Below are 25,108 nucleotides of genomic sequence, written 5' to 3' on the forward strand. Positions count from 1 at the left end.
TTTTCTACAGAAAAAATGTACAATTTTTTCGAAGAAAATTAATTGAGTAAAACATTATTTTGTTGACAAGTCTGGTGTAAACGTGGCTTTAGAATCAGCACGAGATCAAATTAATATCATAGTAGCCTTCCAGATAAAATTGAAATAAAATATAAATACAAATAAAACAGTACCGTATTGAAGTTTAAAAGACGTTTTTAGAACATTTTTTGAAATTTTTCTTACCTTGACAAATTCAGGATCATTGTCGCCTCCTCCCCTGAAAAATTTCAAGTGAATCCAATAAGTTAATTTGTATTTCTTCAATTTTGATAGAGCATTACTCAACGAAGAATTTTTCATCACAATCTCCTAATAAATTATTTAAATATATATATATATATTAAACTCTTATAGCTTCCTTAATGAATGAATTTCCTCAAATAATTTCAAACCTTTCATAGTCCAAATTCTTAGTATTGCTGAATAAGGCCTATTTATTTTCAAGCTTCACTATCATATTATTCCTATCAACCTTTTGAGAAGCTTTTTATTGCTTTGTATGCACAAAAGAAACATTGTATTATTCTAGGTAACTTACCGTATTGTACCGCATAATTGATTTAATATATTTTTGGAACTATTTCTCCGATCATGCTTTGATAGATACTCAAGACGTACGATGCGTTATAAATGTTAATGATCAATATTTTATTTTAGTTATATTATAGCGATACATTTGGAAACAATAAACCGATGAAATATTGTTTCTGGTGCACTACTTCTACATATTTACATAATATATTCTAAAAAAACTATAAATAAAAATAACTGATGGTGGTGATATCATAATATCATGGTTTTTCTTCACAGAATATAGATCTGTCATAAATCACAATAGTTTACAAATGTTGCTAAAACTCATTATATTATTTTTTATATTTTCAATTCGCTTCCAAACCGGTTAACAATGAATTTGTCTCTTAAATGGCTGCTAAAATAAATTCTCTCTAAAAAGTACCAATGTTTTCTAGTGCTACATTAATTAATTCAGTTTTTCTACATAAATTTGAGTTTAATTGCATTATCTCAAAGCAGGCAGTAGCGTGAGTTGTCCATGAAAAAACTGTGTGAAAATGTTATTTTCAAAAAGTCACGAAAATCGCTATTCAATAATCGGCAATTAGAACGCAATAAAAAGTATGTAATTTTCGATGAGAGTAAATTGAAATGAATGATGAATTCTCACATGCAATTAGCACAAAATTTTGATAAGCGAGGATGAATTTTGAAACTTTAATGATTGTTAAGCTTTATATGTTTCAATAAATTCAATTTTTTCAAATTATTGTTAAGCTGAAGCTTTTATTATTGTTTTTTTAGAGAGATAGTGAGATGAAGCTAATGCCAAGATGTGAAGGAAATATATCAAATCATTAGAAAACATTGTTATGTCAACAATAATATTATTGAAATTGAGCTTCAGAGATAAAAAAAAACACAGAAAGGAGAACATAGATTGAGGAACACGAATAAAATTTATTGTTTTTCGGTGTAATTGCTTGGAATTTTGTAGAAGTTTGTGAAATTTAAAACGATTTTAAAATAAATTTGACAGTATTCTCATTATGTTTCAGACGGTCTCATTGAATGAGATGGTTGATCATAATAAAAGTGTTTGGATAAATAAGTTGAAGAAAGAATCGTAGGAAATATTAAAAAAATTGTTTTTAAAACCGTTTGGTATTTTATCAATCATTCATTTGTGTCAAAAATAATATTGAGTCAATAATATAATAGTCAGAATATTGGAGAATCTTCATCAAAATAGGTACATAGGCTACCTGGATCACAATCAGAATAAAAAGATTGAAAGGTTATTTGTATAAAAATCTTTGGCAACTAGACAATCATATCCAATGAATTCTCCAAACAATCTAATTTAGAAGAAATATTATATTGTATAGAAATATTGAATCATGTACGATGTGGTGTCTTGTCTAGAAAATTTGATAGGTACAAATTAATCTATTAAACTTTTAAAAGAAAGCATTGAATGCCGGTGAATTTATCTTCCAGTTCATGGTTTTAATTCATAAGCCTATTCAAGTGAATAGATAAAATCAGAAACTGTTTCATATACGATAAAATTGATAAGTTCCAAAAAAATAAAGTTGTATTCCGTTGTAGAAGAATAGAAAAGTTTCATTGTGAGTTTCTTCTTGAGAGGCAAAGTCTGTTTTTAAGTAGGCTAGATATCTGCTCTGCTGGGGAACAAAAAATAATAACTTTGGCACTTATGAGAGTGTTCACACACTTCCACTCTCACTGTGTGAACACTTCCATAAGAGTCAATGGTATTCTTTTCTGCCCATCAGGATCAGAGGAGGAACTCATTGATGCTTTGACATAAAGTATTTGAAGCTTTCAGGTAGGATTGAATATTTCAAATTAAAATTTTGGATCGTAGTTGGAAATGATTTATTTGAATGTAATGCATTTTAGATTGCGATTTTGATAATTATACTTTGAAACGAAATTCTCGGTTTTGAATAGATTTTAGATTTTGAATAGTTTCGTACTCGGAGCTCGGAGGTAGGACTCGTCATAATAAATTGCTCTACGCGAAACGAAAACCTCAACAAATTATTGTTCACAGAAAAAATCCAACGAACACGAATGAAATGGTATGATGGTGACAAAAAGTAATGACAAATCATACCGACGACAGTGCTTGACAAAAACGAACGTACACACACAAAAAATCGTTACTTGTTTGAAAACTTTCCATTAAGAAAAAATCAAAACACAAAAATTTGTGAACATAAAAACAGTTTTCACAGATCGCGGGCACAAATTTAGGCTCGGCACAAACTGACACACTTGTGTGATAATAAGGAGGCTACACACAAGACACTTTACACACGTCCTGTGTGTGTGCACCTTAAAACCCAAGTGTTTCAAATTGAGTCGAGCCTTGAAGCGACCTGTATTATTTTATTGCGAGCATGTAATAGTGTACCTTCTTGAGTCGGACTTACTTTATGGAGGCCCTACTCCTAAAAGAGAGAAAGAAGATAGCATTAGATTAGTTTTATTATCAAAAATATCAACACATCAATAATTACGATGAACAAATTATTAAACTATCTCTACGCAACCAGATAAAATATGTAGTCCACCAATTCTACCACTATAGGCAAATAGAAACACTCTACAAAACTAACGGTATTAGAATACGGTACTGTGTTGAATATAAAATGAGATAAAGTATAATGCGGCAAGCTAGAGGCCTATTATAAATACATTATTAGATTTACTGCAGAAAAAGTGATATTTCATATCAATTCAATTTGAATTTGGAAAAAAGTTATTACAGAGAGTTTTCATAAATAATTACAATAATAAACTATTACTGCGTACTTTCTAATAGAATACATGTTTATCCTAAAGCATTAAGACTTCAAATTTGGAGCGAAGATTGTTGCAGCCTCATAAAATTTTTTAATATAACAGAATCAAAAATATTTAGCTTATCTTACAATAATTTAGAGCTTATTGAGTTATCTTTTAGCTCTTGTAAGATATAGTTATCTATTGCTTCTGATAAAAAAACACAAATCTTGTGATTTTATTTGAAAAACACAACATCACCAACACAAATCTCGTCTTTTTAAGAACAAGAGATGTATCAACATTTTCTACAGCCAGTTATAAGAAATAGATCTTGAAAATACCTCATACTTGTAAGAAAAGTACCTAGAGTATATGAACTAGATCCCACAATACTAGTTTGAGAACCAAAATTGACCAATAATAGGCTACTATTTTTTTCAATTCATAGAATTTATTACTGATACAGATTATAACAGTAATCTTACATCTACTTACAGTCTACAGTCTGTACAGTATAGGCAAGAGAACGAAAATCTCGAATAATCATGCGTCTAATAAAAAGGACCAATTTGTTGTTAAAATTCCACATGCAATTGGATTAAGTTACATAAAGCGACAAAATTAATAATATTGATGCATTAGAGTCATTGAAAATAATGTGATGAAATCAAAAGCTGGAACTGATGATGGATTATATTATTCATGAAGGTATAGCTCAAAAGAATAAAAACAACTCTTGATGAAGAAATATTAATTTCATGGAATGAAATTCAGATGAGGGAGAATTTTTCAGAAGCCAAAATCAACTCTTTTATTAGGGAAAAGATTGATTTAATAAAATAAAAGTGATTGTTATGAAATCAAAACAGGATAGAGATTCTTATCATTTCTCCATAATTTCTATTAAAAAATAATATTGAATTAACAAACAGAACACATAAAAGCAGGTAACTCATTAAAGTGATATAAAATTGAAGTTAGTGCAATAATAAATTTTTGGTCCCAATTTTCCAATGATCGATTTATTTCATCCAAGAATAAGGATCTATTTTGTTCCATTTTTCCTTTTCTTCAGTAGCTACTCCTTGTAGTAATGAGACGTGTGAGATAAACATTACCAATTATTGAGTACGGTAATACAAGAAACAGACAGACAGAGAAAAATGTATGAGATTCAAACAAAAATCGACATAAAAGTTGTGAGTAGAAAAATAGAAAATGTGTTTCAGTGTATGTTGGCCAGTCTCTTGAAAACACTCAAAAAAATAATATATTATATAAGTAGAGAATCATTTCTAATAGTGATACTATTCTAATTTATTTATTTTCTATCAATTTATAAAATATAATTCTGTAGGTTATCATTGATTTATTGCATTCAGTAAAAAGTCAGTTATCGAGTTTCAAAAATATCAATAATATCTTGAATTTTGTATCTGCGAAGTTATTTCATTAATATGTTCCACATTTAATTAACTAAGGTACTCTGTAATATATTTATCATTATGCATAGTGGAACGCTTCACCAGAATCTATAGAATATTTTCTACTTTTAGATTTGACAAAATGTCTTTTTCTAATTATATCTGATTGGTAAAAAATACAGTGACTTTAATATATTATATGACGGCAGTTCCACTTTATAAAGGCAGTGGAGAAAAATAGGAGAGCAGCGTTGCCGATTCTCTGCCCTGCCACTGCCTTTTATAGAGGATAGCTGATACCGGTATGTAGCCTCATATTAACTGTTCATTCTTTCTTAAAAATCAATTATTATTATATTTTATTCGTCAAGAAAAAATATTTTTCAATAATTTAATATTGAATTTTCATAATAATTTGAGAGTGAATATTTTGTTTATTGGTTATACTTCTACACTGTTAAAAACGATCTGGCAACGTTGCGGAGCTATAAAAGGATAGAACTATCTGCTTTGTCGAATGATAGACAAGGATAGCAACACCAATGATAATAGAATGCTCACGTACATTATAAGTAGGTTTTCACTGTAGGACACTGTAGTCCCCATTAATTTTCAGATTGAATTTAGGCTAGCCCATTTGTTTTTGAACCAGTTTTTGTGTCTGAAATTGATTAATGCAGATCTGAAGCAAAACAGTAAGAGCTGGCCAATCAATATTGGTGAAGTATGGTGTTGATGTGTTATTGAAGAAAAACTGAAACCTTCAAAAACCGAACGTATCACAAAAATGTTCAAAATTTTCCCAAAACTTACTCTGTCTTCTTTACTGGCTCGGGCTCTGGCTGACTGTACAAGGCGCATTCAAAAAGTTTCGGGGAAAAGAAGAAAACGACAAAAATCAGTATAAAAATACAAATACTAGATACAAAAAGCAATAGACAACAAAAATCATGGATAATATCAAATCAATAAGGGAAAAATTACAAAATGTGGTGGGTATAGTTATAAAATTGGTAAATTCTACAGGGTATAGCAATTGACAAATATTGTGGGTGCTTGAAAGGCTCAAGGTCCATTCAAAAATGAGAGAAATGGTCTTCAAATAATTAATGAATTTTGAGCTCCACTGTGGTTTTTCCCCAATCATTAATATGGATATATTATTGAATCAAGTTAAATGAATAATTCATTAATCAAAAAATAAAATGTAGGTATAAGATTGATAGCTTCGAAGAAATAAACAATTTCAATGAATGTTTAGAAAATATAATACGAGGTTGGGTGATTATTCAATAAATTCAAACAACTCTCACAAAAATTTTAAGCTGTTCCTTAGACATATACTACTGTAAATATATGAGTTGATTATTTATTAAATTTTGAGAGAGTATAATGGATGAAATTGTTTATTATAAATCAATATACTTCCTTGTACACACTATTTTGTCATTGGTGAAACATGAATCCATCTTTGTTTCTTATTACTATTAGCGTATGGCTCTCAATGGTAAGGAGACCCAAGGATAGTACCACCTCGCCGTATAATAGTCCAAAGCTCCCTAATAAAGCTGCGTAATAATATATATTTATATCGGATAATCAAATAATCGTTTTATTACGGTTATCAAAGCCTACGGTAATATCAGTACAGTATTTGAAAACCATTTCTCATACAAGGCATGAAAAATTTACAATGAAGGTAAAATTGATAGGGATGAAAGTAAATTCAAACACTGTTAAATGCAAGGGATGATGCCAATTTGCAAGAAATACAGGTAAATATAGTTTGATAAATCTTACAAAACTCGCAATTTTTGCTAACTGGCGCATTACCTACCTCCTATAATATCAGAAAAATAGATTAATGAAGAATACTGTTGAGAAATATATAAACAGATCAATTGATGTAGTATTTGTACTGATAGTGTTTTTATAAAATAGTTTTTATTTAAATGCTAATTCATTGAGAAACCTCATATCATGTTTAACATTTGATATTGAATAATATGTAGACAGCATATTAATTATTGACGTATAAATTATATTTATAATGTTATTATATTATTGATGGTTTCTGATACGAGATTTAACAATTATGTTATCAATTTAAATGCTAATTCATCAAGTAACTCAATCAAATTGAATACAATACATTATTCAGTCACATATTATGCTGAAAATATATTTGATAATATTATTATGATAGATTAATATGCTATGGTAACATTCACAAGATATAGATTAGCGTTATGAAACAATATTGAAAGTTCGTAGATCATAATACTGATTGTAGAATATAATTTTATATAGGATTATTTTGGGCCATACATCCATACACTAGATGTGGAACCTTGATAAACTTAGAAATTATTATTTTCAATTAGTTATGATATTGAACCCAATAATGGAATTAATTCCTATACTTTTCCTGTATTTTTTTTGTAATCTACATCTCTTACTGTAATCAGATGGGAATTACTGAGATATTGCAATTATTATTCAAATGCTAATGAGCTAATTATTATCATTATTGAACAAAAATCCAAATTAAATTCACCCCGAAGACTTCTGCTACTGCAAATATTGACAACAGGGCTGACAAATAATTTTTGAATAGTAGCGCTCATCGAATTTCCATCAATTTGTTTACTCTGTTGTCAATATTTGCAGTAGCAGAAGTCTTCGGGGTGAATTACAGCATTTAATTTGGATTTTCGTTCCATAATAATAATTATTACAGTAATCTTCCAAGAAAAAAAACTCTGTTCAGCTCTTTCAAATGAGAACTATTGGATGATAAAAGAGTTATTGTTCAAGTAAAAATATTATATTTTGTTTTATCTTGTATTGTAATAATTAATAGAAAAATTATTCGTTTTGTATAAATGGTTGAATTTGTGTGTAACTTACGTTTCTTCCTCAGACTCGCTGTAAAATAAAAATTACAACATGCATTAATCGACAAAATACTGAGAGAAAAATCAACCAATACATCGAAACAGAATGCAAAGTATCATAAATCAACTACCCTACTACTAAAAAGTATTTTCTCTCCAGGGAATCAAATCATTCAATTTACAATCAACAAAATATCAATATATTGTTATGGTGAATTGTATAATACAACAGGCATAGAATTCAATAGAGTTCAAAAGATGCAGAATGTAAAATAATGCAAGAGTATAGACAGTTCAAAATATAATATCTACTTCATACAAGGTAAATCACAAATCATAGGATATATAATATTTATCATCTCCGTATTCCAATCAAATACAAAAGTGAATGGAAGTTTTAATAGGGGTAATACGACCAATGCTACAAAGTTTCATGCTTAGCAAATAAGTTAACTACGGTACCAATCATAAGAATTCAAGTTCAGATAATATTTTTAATGCAGTATTTGAGTGGAAATGATGGAAATTTAAATAATGAATAATCAACTATTACAAGAAAACATTCCTGATACTACTACCACTATAGGGTAAAAACTTCATGATATTGAAAAGTAATTATTACTACTTATCCCTTGCAGTTTCTCTCTGAGATATATTGAGATTGAAACGAGCGCTTATCTACAATTTCATAAATTATCTAGACAAATAATAGTAATAAATAAATAAATGTCATAAATTATCTAGACAAATAATAGTAATGAATAAATAACTAAATATGAAAACAAGAATAGAATGAGATGAAATGAGAGTAAAACACTTCATTGACATGGCTACTTTTGTACAAATTAATAAGAACAATATAAAAACCTTGTAGTACCCTTTATTATTGAAAACTTTAAAATATTTCAACGACTAGTTTTGACCCTAACTTGGGTCATTTTCAAGTTGAAATTTGAAAAAGACCTAAGTTGAGGTCGAAACTAGTCGTTGAAATATTTTAAAGTTTTTAATAATAAAGGGTACTACAAGGTTTTTATATTGTTTTTAGTAATTTGAAATTAGAATATATGAGATTATAAGTAAAAATAATATGAGTTAGATAAAATAATATAGAGAGGAGAAAATGAGAATTTGATCTTCTCAGACATAATGATGAATGCCAGATTAGTATTATGATGGAGAAGCAAAATGAGTAATATGGTAGTGAAATGATTAAAAAACAATGTGAAGTGATAGTGAAACAATAGAGAAATAATATGATAGTGAACCATAAATAGAACTTAACTGAAAATAATGAATAGGGATTGAGTATTGGAGATTTGTAGTTAGAGGAAAAAATGAGAATTTAATCTTCTCAGACATACGATGAATGCCAGGATTAGTATTATGATAGAGAAGCAAAATAAATAATATGATAGTGAAATGATTAAAAAACAATGTGAAGTGATAGTGAAGCAATAGAGAAATAATATGATAGTGAAGCATAAATAGAACTTTTCTGAAAATAATGAATAGGGAATTAGTATTGGAGATAGAAGATAGCTTAAGAATTCTGAAATGAATATTCAGATTTATTCATCAATAAAATAATTATAAATCATACTAATCTATAGATAAAACTGAATATTATATAGATTTGAGTAAAATAGTTTTTAAATATCAAAATTTAACATTTTTAGTTTAGTCATTAGTTTTGAAGTGGAAATTGGACTTTTTGAAGTGAAAAGTGAAATTATAACCTCATTCTTTTTTGAAACTTTTTGTAAAAATTTGGTGAAGACAGTTATGGCTATGCCTGTTGTCTTCTCCCAATCATATTTCAATTATGATTTGTGATTGTCAATTAAATAAATAGCTGGGCAAAAGCAACAGGTTTAGTCCAAAACTGCTCCATTCCCATATTTCATAAATAGAAAATCATAGAATCCATTGGATCATAGAAAGAGCACAATGAATCATGTTGTAGATGACAGAACAGTAATCATTTGAGAAGTGAGAGATGACAAGACTTAAATAATACAATATAAATTTCAAGTTTCTGTAAAATAAATTGCAACAGTTGAAGACGATTCAATTCTAATTTTTCTTTATCTTTACTCTTGTTATATGGAAGTCCGATGGTAGCAACCATTCAAAACGCACACCAGTGTTTAATGTCAAGTCGGGCCTAGGCCACAAACTCAAGTCTTGTCGTAAATTTGTTGAACTCTTTAAATAAGGATGATATAAACTCTTTGAATAAGGATGATAAACTCGTGTTATCTTTTAATGGAATTGGTTGGTTATCAAAGGCTATGACAGATATTGAAAGAGCATTATCGTATTCATTCTAAAGCTGCGTTTACACCAAAGTTATTAACAAAATGTTAATAACTTAATCTTCATAGATTCTATTAGATTGAACATAACTTATCATACACATGATGAACATATGTGTTTGTCAAGTTCTGTTCAATCTGATAGAATCTATATGATTAAGTTATTAACATTTTGTTAATAGCTTCGGTGTAAACACAGCTTAAGAAAAGAAACTTTTTTCTAGAGAGGAATGCTGAGAAATGATTGTCATGTGAAATTGAAGTACAATTCAATTTATTCCAATAATAAAATAGCAGTCTAATGTACTCCAATATATGAACCCGAGTCTATTAAGAAGTAGTGTTACAATGTGAGGATAGACTTGCAATAAACAAGTTAGGCTTAACATATTTTGAAAAGACTGATGAAAAAATGAAATGGAAGAATGAGTAGAGTTTTCAAGCTCAACACATGAAGAATACAAAGTAAATCGAACAAATGGTAATTACCTATATTTATTTAGGGTATGGCAGATACACAACAAATATATAGCGTCTCAAATGCCTACATAATATACACTGTATATTTCTAAATTCTTTAAGATGTTGTGTAGTTTTTGGTCAGGAGGACATAAGTTTGTATAAAGGAAAATAGATGAGAAATGATAGATGAAGATTACAAATTTAACTATAAATAAAAAATAATGGTTGTCAAAATACTTACGAGTACACTTCCTCATCGTCCGACATCTTTGATTAGGGAAGGAGACTGTAAACAAGAAATTAACTGAATAAATAAACACATAAACCAAAATATAGAATTTTATTGTTACTTGTGATTAGTGATTGAAAAATAAATGAGTTCTGTGACACACTAGAACCTATTTTGAGAGTGCTCACAAGTCATTTAGGATGTTAGAGTAAATCTAGAACAGAGGTGTCACAAAAATTAATTATGAATTTGTATAAACATTTTGAAATTAATTATATATCTACTCCCAAATAGAAGTTTCCTACTGATCCGATATTGTTTCCCAGATAGAGGTTCAAATGAGTATTTTTGAAATGTATAAATTCAGGGCTACTTCCTTTTATTTAAATAAAATAGAATTATAGTACACTTTGAAATTAATAGAAAAATAGATTGAGAATTCAAATTATAACAACTAGCTTCAGTGCTCACACAATCGTCAGGTTGAAAATAAACGTTTACTAATAGTATTCATTAGTCTTATAAGTAAACGTTTATTTAAAATTTATTTTTATAACCTGACGACGGTATGAACACTGAAACTAGTTGTTATAATTTGTTTCCTTAATCTATTATTTTATTAATTCCAGAGGGTACTATAATTCTATTTTATGAATAGAAGAGTATTTTGGATTTTCAACTGGGTCGAATTAAATTCATGACAGAGATTTTTTATTGTAGAGTTACGGTACGGATGATGATTTCTGAAATAAATTATTTGTGGTACATACTGTATTTACGAATTAGAATAACAAACTAAAAGTAAATAGTAATCAATGAGAAACATTCGGTCCCTGAATATTGTAGCAAATCATCGTTTTATCATTAATTAATTAAGATAGAACTTATTGTCTAAGTTACACAGAAGCTGGTTACTTTATATCCGTGATTAGATGTCACGAGAACCAATCAGAGAAACCTTCTTTTGCAAAATAGCCTCCTCTGATTGGTTCTTGTTGCATTTAATCATGATTAAAAATTCAACAGGTCTTTGTGCAACACAAAGAAAGTACGGGTCAAATGAATTAGACTAGATTAGAGTTCATCATGATTTAAATTTAACAGGTCTTTGTGCAACACAAAGTACGGGTCAAATGAATTAGACTAGATTAGAGTTCATCATGATTTAAATTTAACAGGTCTTTGTGCAACACAAAGAAAGTACGGGTCGAATGAATTAGATTAGATTAGAGTTCATCATGATTTAAATTTAACAGGTTTTTGTGCAACACAAAGTACGGGTCAAATAAATTAGACTAGATAAGAATTCATCATGATTTGAATTTAACAGGTTTTTGTGCAACACAAAGTACGGGTCAAATGAATTAGACTAGATTAGAGTTTTTTATACATGTATTATCGGAGTCATTCATTATATGATACGGTTATTGAATAATAGAATTTGTCTATCGTAGTGATTGGAATAGTATGGTTAAAAAAAACTGGAGACTGTGCTATGACGTTTGGGAGAGAGCCAATGAGAGCTGGTTGTGGGCGGGGCTTCCACTTCTACCACTGAAGTGTACTTGCTCGTGATTGGTGGGAGTCGACCAATAGGATTGAAGAGAAATGTCGTTTCTACAGACCGGTTGTTATCTTTAGTGAGATTTAATTCAGGCCTATACTGTACGGTATTCCTTATAAGTAACCATTGTTGAATGAATAAATATATTGAGCCTGAATCTTCATCTTCGTACATAAATAAATCGTTGTGTCTTTTTAATTAAATTTCATTGAGTAAATAATATCGGAACAATTGTTTGAAGGGGAAAGAAAGATTGATTGATTGAGTACTCTATTTATGTAGATTACAATATATACTGGCTTTTACACTTATACAGTAGCTTACAATACAGCAAAGTTTTAGATGAATCTACATAACATAAACTGAGAAAATAATTATTGAACTGTACAATGATATGAAAAAAGACAATTTGGAATAACTATACAAGATAATATTGTAATGCATCTACATAAATTGGCGGAGCTTTGGACGTATCAATGTCCATTCTTTGGAAAGAATATTAAAAATATCCTTCCTAGTAACTCTCTACCAAAAGAGAGAGACAGAGAGAAAGTAGAAGTGATTGTGTGTGAGAAAGTGTGAGAGAGAGGGTGTTAGAGGGGGAGGACATTCCTCCATGTTGATGACAGTTGAAGAATATGAAAAATTTGATTCACCAGAATAATTTTATAAATTTTCAGAGAGCTCAAAGAATTTCGAGAAAATAAAACTTGAAATATTTTGTTAATCAATTATATTTTCATATTGTTGAAAACGATCTGGCATCGTTGCAGAGGTAGAAAGGGATGGTGCTATCTGCTTTGTCAAATGATAGACAAGGATAGCAGCACCATGCTAATCAAATAACATGCCATTATAACGTGGGCATCACTGTAGAGACTAGTATTTTCAATCAAACTTGAGATTATATTTAATTCAAAAAATAATTAAATTATATATAAGGATAGCAACAAAAATGTTAATCAAATTCTGCTATTGATAGTGATTAGTCAAATATCTAGTTTTTTTTTTTTAATTAAACCAGAGATTATTTTGAATTGACCGAGCGACATATAAATCTACAGATTGTAATGGTTGAAGGCGCTAAGTAGGCAACACGCTGTACCCAACTTTTTAAACAAATACTGCCATTTTAACGTTGATCACACCACAGAGGTTAGAGGTTATCTTGTCTTTTGATTCAAACTAGAGATTATATTCTTAATTCAAAATAATTGAATGATAGACAAGAAAAAACTAAGTTAATCAAATACTGTCATTATAACGTGGACCTCACGATAGAGATTAGTTAAACATCTATTTTTACTTTCCTTGCCCTATTACCATAGGTAAGGAAAGTATTGCTTTCCGAAAAAAATCAAGGTACCCCAATTTCTAAATTTCTATACGTTTCAAAGTCCCCTGAGTCCAAAAAACTGGTTTTTGGGTATTGGTCTGTATGTGTGTGTGTGTGTGTGTGTGTGTGTGTGTGTGTGTGTGTGTGTGTGTGTGTGTGTGTGTGTGTTGTGTGTGTGTGTGTGTGTGTGTGTATATGAGTGTATGTGCGTCTGTGTACACGATATCTCATCTCCCAATTAACGGAATGACTTGAGATTTGGAACTTAAGGTCCTTTCACTAAAAGGATCCGACACGAACAATTTCGATCAAACGCAATTCAAGATGGCGGCTAAAATGGCGAAAATGTTGTCAAAAACAGGGTTTTTCGTGATTTTCTCGGAAACGGCTCCAACGATTTTGATCAAATTGATACCTAAAATAGTCATCGATAAGCTCTATCAACTGCCACAAGTCTCATATCTGTAAAAATTTCAGGAGCTCCGTCCCATCAATGCAGATAGATTTCCAATTATCAGGCTTCAGATACAATTGAAACAAGAAAAATCAAGTGGAGTAGATTGAGCATGAAAATCTCTACAATTAATGTTCAGTAACAATTTCACCTAAAATTGAAAATAAGCTTTAAATTTGAGAAAATGTGATTATTTAATTGCAAATTATTGTTGATTCTATTAAATCATTCACTATGAAGAGATAGCAGACCTCATGTGTGTCTCCAGCGTTATTGCCCTGTCACCAGCTGGCTAAATCTTTGAATAGTAGACTTGAGATGCGCGGGAACACTAGCGTCAGGTGATCAATTTTCATAACGGCAAGGAAAGTTGTGTGAGTGCACCACACCAGATTTTTATTTTCAATTAAACTAGAAATTGTTTTTAATTGAGCGAGAGAAAATATAAATCCAAAGATTCTAATGATTAACGGTGCTAATTAGGCAACTTGTTGTACGGTTTTGTACACAGTTTTGTGCTGGCTGAGATGAGGCCATTCTGTATTTGTTCTTTATAACGTCGCTTCAATGTTGCGCTTAGATCTGCTCGCACAGTTTCAGCGCTCATCTCTATTTTTGGACGCTCCAAATCCCAGTCTAGGCTAGCCACTGCTAGGTTTTTTCAGACTTTACTTCTTCTTCTTCTTCTCCTTTTCCTTTCTTACTATTATTCTTCTATTTATTCTTATTCTTCAATTTCTCCCGTTTCATCTTGTTTTTGTTCTCGTAGTCTGTCTAACTAGAACAACGATTGCAATATGGAATATTGAATGATGCTAGCGATCCATAAATCTATCAGATTGATTATCCAATAAATATCAATCAATATATGATATGGAAAAGCAATAAAAAAAGGAGAGAGGAGCCAAGTGTCAATCATATGAAGGATAATCAATAATAGTATCAATCAATTGCAGACTGACTATTATTTGTACAAGAATCAAACCAAATTGAACCGTCTTAGAATGACGTCACCTCACAGTACCAATGAGCGAACCATGATTTTAATCAAGATTAGATGCTACTAGAGCCAATCAGAGAAGGCTTCTCTAAGACTTAGTATTGGGAGCAGTATTGGAAACATAGAAGGATAAACAACATCTGGCCCCTGTTTCATAAAAACTTAAAAGTCCTGTAATACAGGAACAGCTGATTTTATCGGCTATATTGAGCATGTAATTGGAATGATGATTCTCCTGTATTACGTGAATTATGAGTTTTATGAAACAGGGCCCTGATCCTGACTCCTGCCAAGTTGTTTTAAAGCTACTTTATTCATATCATCTACAATTATTAAACTCAGAAAAAAACAAGACATTTTACATCGTTCGTTTCACATCTGTGGAATAGATTGACTGGTGAGATAAATGGATTAAGTTAATAAACTCTCATGTCCACTTATTACTCAAAGGATTATAAACCCAAGATAGTTGGATATAATATACATTTCTCATACATTAAATAAATAAGTACTGAATGGAATCAAAAAATTCTTCATCTTTTGACTTGAATCTCTAAAATAGATTGACTGGTTAGGGAGATAAATTACTTTAATAAACTCTCATATCCCACTTATTTCTCAAAGGATTACATACTCTAGATAGATAGATACATATCTACCTACTTTGCTAGAAACTGTCTTTCAGGGTCGCTCTCTTCAAAGTTGGTTCAACTAATAAACAAACCCCGTTTAATCTTGTATGGTCGCATTTATTATAATGTTTACGATTTTACGATTAAATGTGTCTGTGTTATAAATGTGATTAATGTGTTTTTAATTGAGCCAGATGATCGTTTAAACTACAATTTAAGTTTGGAGGAAGTGACCTCCAGTTTACCAATTTTCAAAGATTTTCAATCTCAAGATGGATGGATGGATATCTACCTACCTTGCTACAAACTGTCTTCAATTTATCAAATTTACTCGTGGATCTTCTGATTTTTTAAAAAGGGATTTGTGTTGTTTTGTAGTGACCGTATTGAAAACAAGGTCTAATTGTTGGTGATAACGTGAGCTGAGGCTAATAATAGCCAATGTTAAACGAATCGATTGAAGCCAAAAGGCATCAGGCTCTGCGATCACTTGCCAAATGCGAGCCAAAAATATATTCTTTATAGCATTCCATCTACAATAGAGGTCTATTAAACAAAACTGTTCTCTATTTTCTCAGTACTACCGTAGAGAAACGATAGCATAAGAAGATATCCCATGGTTTGTAGAATTCATTCAAAGTTTGGAAGTTTTGTATCAAATGTTGATGTTGTGTATCAAGTTGAGATGATAATGTATCATATTGTATTGATATTATATCATGTGTATTGATACTGTATCATTTATGGTGATACTATAGAGAAAAGATAGCATAAGAAGATATCCCATGGCTTGTAGAATTAATTCAAAGTTTGGAAGTTTTGTATCAAATGTTGATGTTGTGTATCAAGTTGAGATGATACTGTATCATGTGTGGTGATACTGTATTATTTTGTGGTGATACTGTATCATTTATGGTGATACCATAGAGAAAAGATAGCATAAGAAGATATCCCATGGTTTGTAGAATTCATTCAAAGTTTGGAAGCTTTGTATCAAATCTTGAGGTTGTGGATCAAGTTTAGATGATACTGTATCATGTGTGGTGATACTGTATCATTTTGTGGTGATACTGTATCATTTATGGTGATACCATAGAGAAAAGATAGCATAAGAAAATATCCCATGTTTTGTAGAATTCATTCAAAGTTTGGAAGTTTTGTATCAAATTTTGGTGTTGTGTATCAAGTTGAAATGATACTGTATCATGTGTTGATGATACTGTATCATGTGTGGTGATACTGTATCATTTTTGGTGATAAACAGTTCTCAGGAACAAGAACATAATGAAGCATAGATGATCGTCAATAGTAAGGTCTACGTTTTAATGGCAGTGGAGAAAGATAGGAGCTGCGTTGCCGATTCTCTGCCTTGCCACTGTTATCTATACAGGATAGCTGATCCCGATATTATTTATGTATTTATATATTTATGTATTTGATGTAATATTAACTGTACATCCTTGTTAATTATAATCCATTATATTTTATTCGTCAAGAAAATAATTTTTTCAATGATTAGATCTTTAAACTTTCATAATTGAGATTGGACATTTTGTTAACTAATTAAACTTCTTCATTGTTGAAGAACGACGAACGACCTAGCAACGTTGCGGAGCTAGAAGAGGATAGCGCTATCAGCTTTATCGAATGATAGACAAGGATAGCAATACCAATGTCAATTAAATACTGTCATTATAACATGGACCTACCTAATTAAAAGTAAATAGTGAACATTCCACGAATTGGGTGATATGTAATAATGAGAGATAGATATTCAAGCTAACCACAAGAATTTCCGAAGATATGATATGTCACAAGAAATTAAAGTCAAAAATGATTAATACTTTTCAACTAATGTAACACGGTTTGCTCTTTAAATGACTTTGAGATCAAGCTGATCAAAAATGAATCTATTCCAGAAATTATTTGATCTCGAAAGAAGTAGCCCACCAACTAAACGAGTGTGATACTAAACCAGTGCTTTGAACGGACGGACGTATTGATGTAATAATTTCCTGAAAAGGACTTGAATAAGTTGAAAATAAAAATAAAATTGGAGCTCATAGATTCAGTAGACTAGGGCTTACAATTATTATCTTCTCGACATTCAAATTTCGAAGTCCTTTGAAGATCAAACTTTCACATTTCCAAAGATATCTCATCTCATGAAGGAGATAACTGTAGTCATTTGTATCAACTTTTCAAAAAACATCGAGCTTTCAAACCTATCTCTCATTTGCTAAAAGTAACATAATACGAGACCAATCTTTCCTCATCCACTTTAATTTTTTGACAAATTCTACAAAAATATATTCTGGTGATTCATCCAGGTATCAAATTACCATAGTATTTGATTGCAGTTTGAATTTGACTTGAATTATAAATCAAATAATAATTTCAGCTTCTAGGACCTCAAAAAGACCTTCAAATGAAACCTCAGAAAACTAGTATCATTTCATCGATTTGATGTTTGTCCTTTCATCTACTCTACCTTGTCCTTTTATATACTAGTATTTTTTTAGTTTTATTAATTTTATAGGATATCATCAAGAATTTCGTTAACCTGATACCTGTATTCAACGAAATATGCAGGAATGTTTTAATAATTTTCTCTACCAAACGAATAAAAAAATAATGTATTCATAATACTTTTCCTCTGCCAGAAAATAAGAAGAAAGCAGTAACACCTCAAGTAAAATTAGCCTACAAACAGTCCAACCTATCTGAATTGTATATAAGTAAGAATATTATGGAATTTCAACCACAATCCAGGGATTCCGTAGACAAAATTAAAAAAAATATTCACAAATTTGATATGTTATCCATCACTTGTAGATGATTCTATTATCACTTTTCGGTAACACTGACCCGTTTCCAGGGAAAAATTGATGAAAAAATAGGATTCTACTCACGGTTTACCAGCCTGACGTTTGAACACACACAATTTTTGTTAGAAACACTTTGCGCGACAACAGAAAATTTACAATTTTTCGAAAGCACACCGTTTTATACGTCGTTATCACACAGTGAAAGATAGAGAAAAGAGAGTGAGAGAGATAGAGATGCCCGCCGTATCGAGCAGGAGAGAGAGCACTTACACAAAAAGATTTTATTTTTGTATGAGGGTTGGAATGTTGAGTCCGCTGCTCTACCCTGGCGACTCTAGACTTAACTTTGAAAGCGTCACGACGCTTCTCAACAAAGTGTCGACGCTGAAGATGTTCTACTCTAGGGACGCTCTGCGTCTCTACCCCCTCCATCTATCCCGGCCACTACGCAACTCTGATCACTGCAAACGATCAGTATTGGTGCAATGGGAGGCGTTGGTCTGAATCATTTGAAATACTGGCTGTTTGAGATGAATCTAGATGTGCCGTGTTTAAAATTCTACTACACACTTTTGTTCTGTTTACTGGATTTTTTTTAGATTTATTCATGTTTCCACACATTCTTTCTCCAAAGTGATAATCCAAATCGAAAATTTTCCTCGAAGATTTGGTTTTGTCACGTATCCATACTTTGCATTATGTACTCGCTTTTCTTTTTAGGGCTACTGAAATGATTAAAACACAATTGAATATATCAAATACTCTTACATTTTATCACAACGCAACTGGTTTCATTGTCTGGGGATACGATTCCGGAATACCATTCTGGTTTTGATTCCGAATCTGGAATGTTGACTGGAGGCCGGTCTCACAAGGTGTCAAACTATCAATACGATAAACTGAAAAACTTCAATAAATAACAACAAAACTCTTCAAGAGTCAAATGTCTAGTACAAATAACCATTACAATTGAAAATGGGTTTTGAAGAGTTGAAGCTAGTTGTGCAGTGATAAAATGGAAGGGTACTTGATACCTGTTATTGTTTTTCAATCAAATCTATATAAAAGCGAAATGGCACTCACTCACTGACTGACTGACTGACTCACTCACTCACTCGCAGAACTAAAAATCTACCGGACCAATAACGTTCAAATTTGGTAGGTATGTTCAGTTGGCCCTTTAGAGGCGCACTAAGAAACCTTTTGGCAATATTTTAACTCTAAGGGTGGTTTTTAAGGGTTTAAAGTTCGTCTTTTAGCATGTATATTCTTCTTATTCTCTTAATTATAATTGAAAAATGTCCATACCATATCATTCATTCATTCATTTATTTATTGTACAAAATACTACAATCATAATATAATTATGACACTGAAGGAAAAACAAGGCTGAGCCTGTACTATTTCTCTCCAAAAATTTTGATAGAAAGTTAGGTCAAAAGGTTGAGGTTATAATATCACACAATTCGTTACTTGATTTTTGGTCCAGGAATAATGATTTGAAGATTTTGATTTTAGAAGGTTGACTTCAAATGAATCGAAGAATGTATCACAATGAATAAAAAACTTGAGAAATATTACACTTATTTAAAAAATTTGATTAAAAATTATTTATTTTAAAATTATTTATTTTATATGTTAATATAGAACTATAATCTCTTCGAAACAGTTGTTAACTGGTAACTAAATTAATAATTTTGTCAAGTTGGCATTAAGTTGAGTTGGCTTTGTTAGGTTGGCACCAAGTTGAAGATTGAAATGCATTTATCGCGGAAAAATTGATTGGGCACTGCTACTTCAACCAGAGCTATTCCTGGGAATATTATATTACTAGCCGTCAGGCTCGCTTCGCTCGCCATATCCGTTTAGTCTGGACCCCCGACTGGATCGTCCTAAAATATGATAAAAATGCTCAAATGAAAAATGCAGGCGAGCGAAGCGAGCCTGCTGATCTCATTCTTGGACGATCCAGTCGGGGGTCCAGGGGGCGGAGCCCCCTGGCTAGACGGATATGGCGAGCTAGCGAGCCTGACGGCTAGTTATGTATAGTTGAGAAATAAACATGATGCCTTATTTCTCTTATATTCTCTCTTAATTCTATTAAATGTACATCAAATGAAATCACATCAAATTGTATTGTGTACAGCTGAAAAATTCTTCACGAATAGTGAACAATCAATAATACAAACAGAATAGATCAAAGATAAACAGAGATGATCTATTTTGTCGAAATAGGACAAGTTTTTCAAATTGACAAAGTAGGCCAAGTTTTTGACTAGATTTTGATTTTCAACAAAACTCGATAGTAAGAGGAGCAATTTGGGCTATTATGACATGGGACTACTGCATGTGAAAATGAAAGCTTTGATCATAATCAGCAGAATATACAGTGTGGATGAAGCCCTACGATTGACCAATAGCTGTTGACCAATGAAGGTTGAGCTCTATTTGGAATACTTGAGCATGTCTAGTCCCGGCCAATGACTGTAGAGATCAACCTTCATTGGTCGACAACTGATGGCCAATCGTAGAGCTTCATCCATAATGTATATTCTGCTGCTCAATATTTCAGCTATCAATTTACTAGATATTGATTATGGTGTAAACACCAAAACAAGTATCTGCCTAAATGATTAATCACAGTAAGTCACTTATCTACAATATTATACATTATCTTATATCATAACGATAGAATAACACTATCTTGACGAATCATAATTCGTCTTTCATTTCAATTTGATAATTCCATTTCCATTTTCAAGATTCACTCGCATTCGCTTATGTGTTTATGAATTCTGAATAAATCCTTATCTTCATAAGTTCTTTACAACTTGAGAAACTCAACTATTCTATTCACTGTGATTCCATGGAGTATTCAACTATTGCCCCACTTTCAGAACACAGCAATAGAGTAGGTTTGTCCAGAAATAGCCTAGATCACAACAACTAAACGTTCAGATACGTTCACGTGTAGAATACAGAGCTGATAATTAAAATGTTCAATTCTCAAATAAAAAAATTATTTATTTATTATTGAACGAAAATCCAAATTAAATGCTGTAATTCACCCCGAAGACTTCTGCTACTGCAAATATTGACAACAGGGTGAACAGCTAGATGGAAATTCCATGAGCGCTACTATTCAAAAATATTTGTCAGCCCGAGAATCGAACCCAGTACCTCCTAATTGCAGGTCAGGAATGCTTTGAATTGCAGTCAGGAATAAAACAATTAATATTAGAAATCTCACATCACGGAGAATTTCGCAATATGAGTTTTGCAATCTATAAATATCACTGAGAAGTTTCATTACTAAACTATTTGATCCTTTGTATACTATACGACAGTACATATTCAGGTAGGAAGGCAAATTCAAATTGAGTCAATCTAACATTCAAATTTAAAGCAAAAAATGAATATCAGGAATTTCACATGCAATCTATAAATATCACGGAGAAGTTTCATGACAAACTATTTGCTCCTGTCTATACTATACGAAAGTAGAGAGTGAGCTATGAAGCTGAAATTTAAATTAATCCACTTTAAAATTCAAATGTTCAAATTTGGAGAGAAGGATATTCAATAGTCATAGGATTCTTTCTGATTTAATAGAGCATTTAACTCTAGACCACTCTAGAGTGCAGTGATTTAGAGGTAATAGCTCATTTATTACAGCGAAGACAGTCGAAAAATTCAAAGTTATGGAGCTATGAAGTTGCAAATTCAAATGTTTAAATTGAAAGAAAATGAATATTTAATCATCATTGGATACTCTCGGAGTAATCATCATTACAGGGAAGACAGTCGAAAAATTCAAAGTTATAGAACTATGAAGCTACAAATTCAAATGTTCAAATTGAAAGAAAATGAATATTTAATTTACATTGGATACTCTCGGATTTAATAGAGCTTTCAACTATAGACCACTCTGGAGCGCAATAATTAAAAAGTTTTGTCATAGAGAAACAATAGCATAAGTAGATATCCCATGGTATAGGGCGTTTATGTCGCAACTTTTACTGTTATCTCAAGCTGATAGTCCACGTAGTTCTTTCCTGTGAAGCTTTATGACGCTGGTAGTCTCTCATATTGTGCCGTTCATACACTCTTACCCGGTCAAAACAGTAAAAATCGACAATAATCGACTTGAGATAACAGTAAAAGTTGCGACATAAACGCCCTATACCATGGGATATCTACTTACGCTATTGTTTCTCTATGGTTTTGTTGAGGTAATAGCCCAGACTACAGTGGAGACAGTCGAAGAATAATTCAGAGTTATGGAGCTGCAAATTCAAATGATTGAATTGAAAAAATAAAAATGAATATTCAATTATCATTGGATTCTCTCTGATTTAATAGAGCATTCAACTATAGACCACTCTATGAGTATAGTAATTAAGGTGTTTTGTATAGGTAATAGCCCAGATTATAGTAAAAAGATTTAGCTGTCGTGGGAGTAGAGTTGAAAAAAGTGGAAGCTTAGAAGTAAGGGGGTGTTGGGGAGGGGTCGAAGAGAGGAGGAGAAGAGTAGGAAAGAATTTTTCGTAAAATCAGTAAACAGCGTTCAGTGTGGAGATATGATATGAGTGAGACTTGACTACTAAGCCCCGCTAAGCAACAGAACTTAAAATGGGCTTGGCAGACGAGCTTAGCATGCAACACACACTGGCCTCTCTAGATATCTACTGTCTAAGAACTCCCTCTTTCTTCCTCGCCCCCTATCCACATCTAGCTGACCGACTGAGGTTTAAAATTAGAACAAATTTAGAGAAACTCGCTCACTCTCTCTCGCTCTTTCACGGAGAAAGAGTCAACAGGGCGTGGGTGAGTATTTAGAGAGGCGGTCGAGAGAGAAAGATTGATCGAGAGAGGAAGAAAGAGACTAAATGAGAGAGAGAGAGAGTGAGAGAGCTGATATCCCAGAGAGAGAGAGTGAGTAGGTGGACGTAATTTAGTTTTAGATTTATCTAATCAGGTTGCCAGACCAGGGTGGCGTTTAAAATGTGAATGAAAGTGTGAAAATGAAGATGCTATTGAAGGAATTGTTTTGTCAGATTTTTTTGCGTAGAAGTATTGATAGAATACATTTTTTATAACACTTTGGAGGATATTATATCCTGTTTCAGGTTTCAAATCCACTATTGGGATACTTTCGAAGTAATAACAATATCAAGTGACCTGGCTGGCTCAGGTCTGGTGTCGGAGTTTTCAGGTCGCACCTGATCAATTTCAGAGCCTCTGACATGACTATTATTGGGCAGCCGGGACCGACAGATTAGCGTGTTCATCCGAAACACGGGAGTGGCCCGAGAAAAATAGCTTGTCCGGGCCGGGATTTGAGTTGTATAATATTGACTTATCGTGCTTTAATAATTATTTTGATGATAGGATAAAACTTTTGTGGTTCAATATTTATGGAATCGTATAGAGAGTCGACTATCCATATAGTATTAGAGTACAAACTGAACTGTCAGGTCGAGATGAAGATTTCTGATAGCTAGCGTTCTTCTATTATATCTTTATCGATGACTCCAAATGTTTTCATCATTGCAAAGCAGTGCTAAATATTTGAAATCTTTACGGCGATTTTTATACGTTCTGTTCGCACCAAGAGGACTGAAATGAACAAATATCATCACATTCATTATTCAAGATATTTATCTCGGGCCACTCCCGTGTTTCGGATGGACACGTTAAGCCGTCGGTCCCGGCTGCCTAAAAAGCAGTCGTTAGGTCATGTCAGAGGCCCTGAAATTGATCAGCTGCGACCTGAAAACTCTGACACCAGACCTGAGCCAGCCAGGTCACGCGATGTTATTATTATTATTATCATCATATCATTAAAGATCCTACTACTGATTATATTTACTGAGGATGACGTCTTCATTAATTTCAGTCTTGTAAGTAAACAATGATGATAATAATGGTAATTATTCAATTATTGATCTGTTATCTACTAAAATTTCAAATCACACTTCAACGTCTACTAATGATGAAATAGTGGCTTGATAAAATCTGTATTTATATCACAAGAGGGAAACATGTATGGCTGCTTGCCATGTTCAACAGCAGAAAGGAATTCTTTTGTAAAACGAACATTTAAAATTCAACATGAGATTCGTACGTGCACGAGTAATTCATTAATAATTGTTACTTACATCGCACATAAATTAATTAGTTTGTGTTCTAATTTCTCGTCATGCATTAAATTAGTTTGCAGTTGCATCGGTTATTTAGAGGATAAAAGTTTTGTAACACAACAATTAATTAATATTCGAAGTTATCAGAGTAGTTTAATTTATGCATTAATTTTTATTTTTTCAATGCATCAGTTTTTAGAGAAAAATGTTTTACATTCATAAAATAGATTAATAAAATGAATGTGTAAAATGGAAGTCAAAGCTGGCCAATGAAATCATCTCATGAGAAGAAGATAAGGACAGTGGAAATGAAGTGCCATAGAAAAACTGTTGGAAAGACAAGAAGGGATAGAGTAAGGAATACTAGAATAAGGGAAGAAGTGGATATGAGAGATGTCAGTGAAGAATAGAAATGAGGCAGTTGAACTACTGGACTGATTAACTTG

At 31.6% G+C, this 25,108-nt stretch overlaps 1 protein-coding gene across 16 annotated transcripts in view; it reads right to left on the reverse strand.

The window, feature by feature from the left end:
* The window catches only part of LOC111055558 (troponin T), a 39,651-nt gene extending 20,706 nt beyond the window's left edge, over positions 1-18,945 (reverse strand). For 2 of the 16 annotated variants that reach the window (XM_039438688.1, XM_039438689.1), the window contains exons 1-6: positions 18,790-18,928; positions 10,718-10,762; positions 7,710-7,727; positions 5,613-5,645; positions 3,021-3,038; positions 226-259 (exon numbers count right to left, since the gene is read on the reverse strand). In XM_039438688.1, coding sequence (XP_039294622.1) covers positions 226-259; positions 3,021-3,038; positions 5,613-5,645; positions 7,710-7,727; positions 10,718-10,743 — 129 coding nt within the window. In that variant the 5' untranslated portion in view covers positions 10,744-10,762; positions 18,790-18,928. Of the gene's footprint in view, positions 1-225; positions 260-3,020; positions 3,039-5,612; positions 5,646-7,709; positions 7,728-10,717; positions 10,763-15,987; positions 16,285-18,603 lie in introns of those variants that run through there. The other 14 variants (XM_039438692.1, XM_039438693.1, XM_039438697.1 and 11 more) reach the window with 11 other exon arrangements.
* Positions 18,946-25,108: the final 6,163 nt, after the last annotated feature.

This window comes from Nilaparvata lugens, chromosome 12 (assembly GCF_014356525.2).
Source record: "Nilaparvata lugens isolate BPH chromosome 12, ASM1435652v1, whole genome shotgun sequence".
Lineage (NCBI taxonomy): Eukaryota > Metazoa > Arthropoda > Insecta > Hemiptera > Delphacidae > Nilaparvata > Nilaparvata lugens.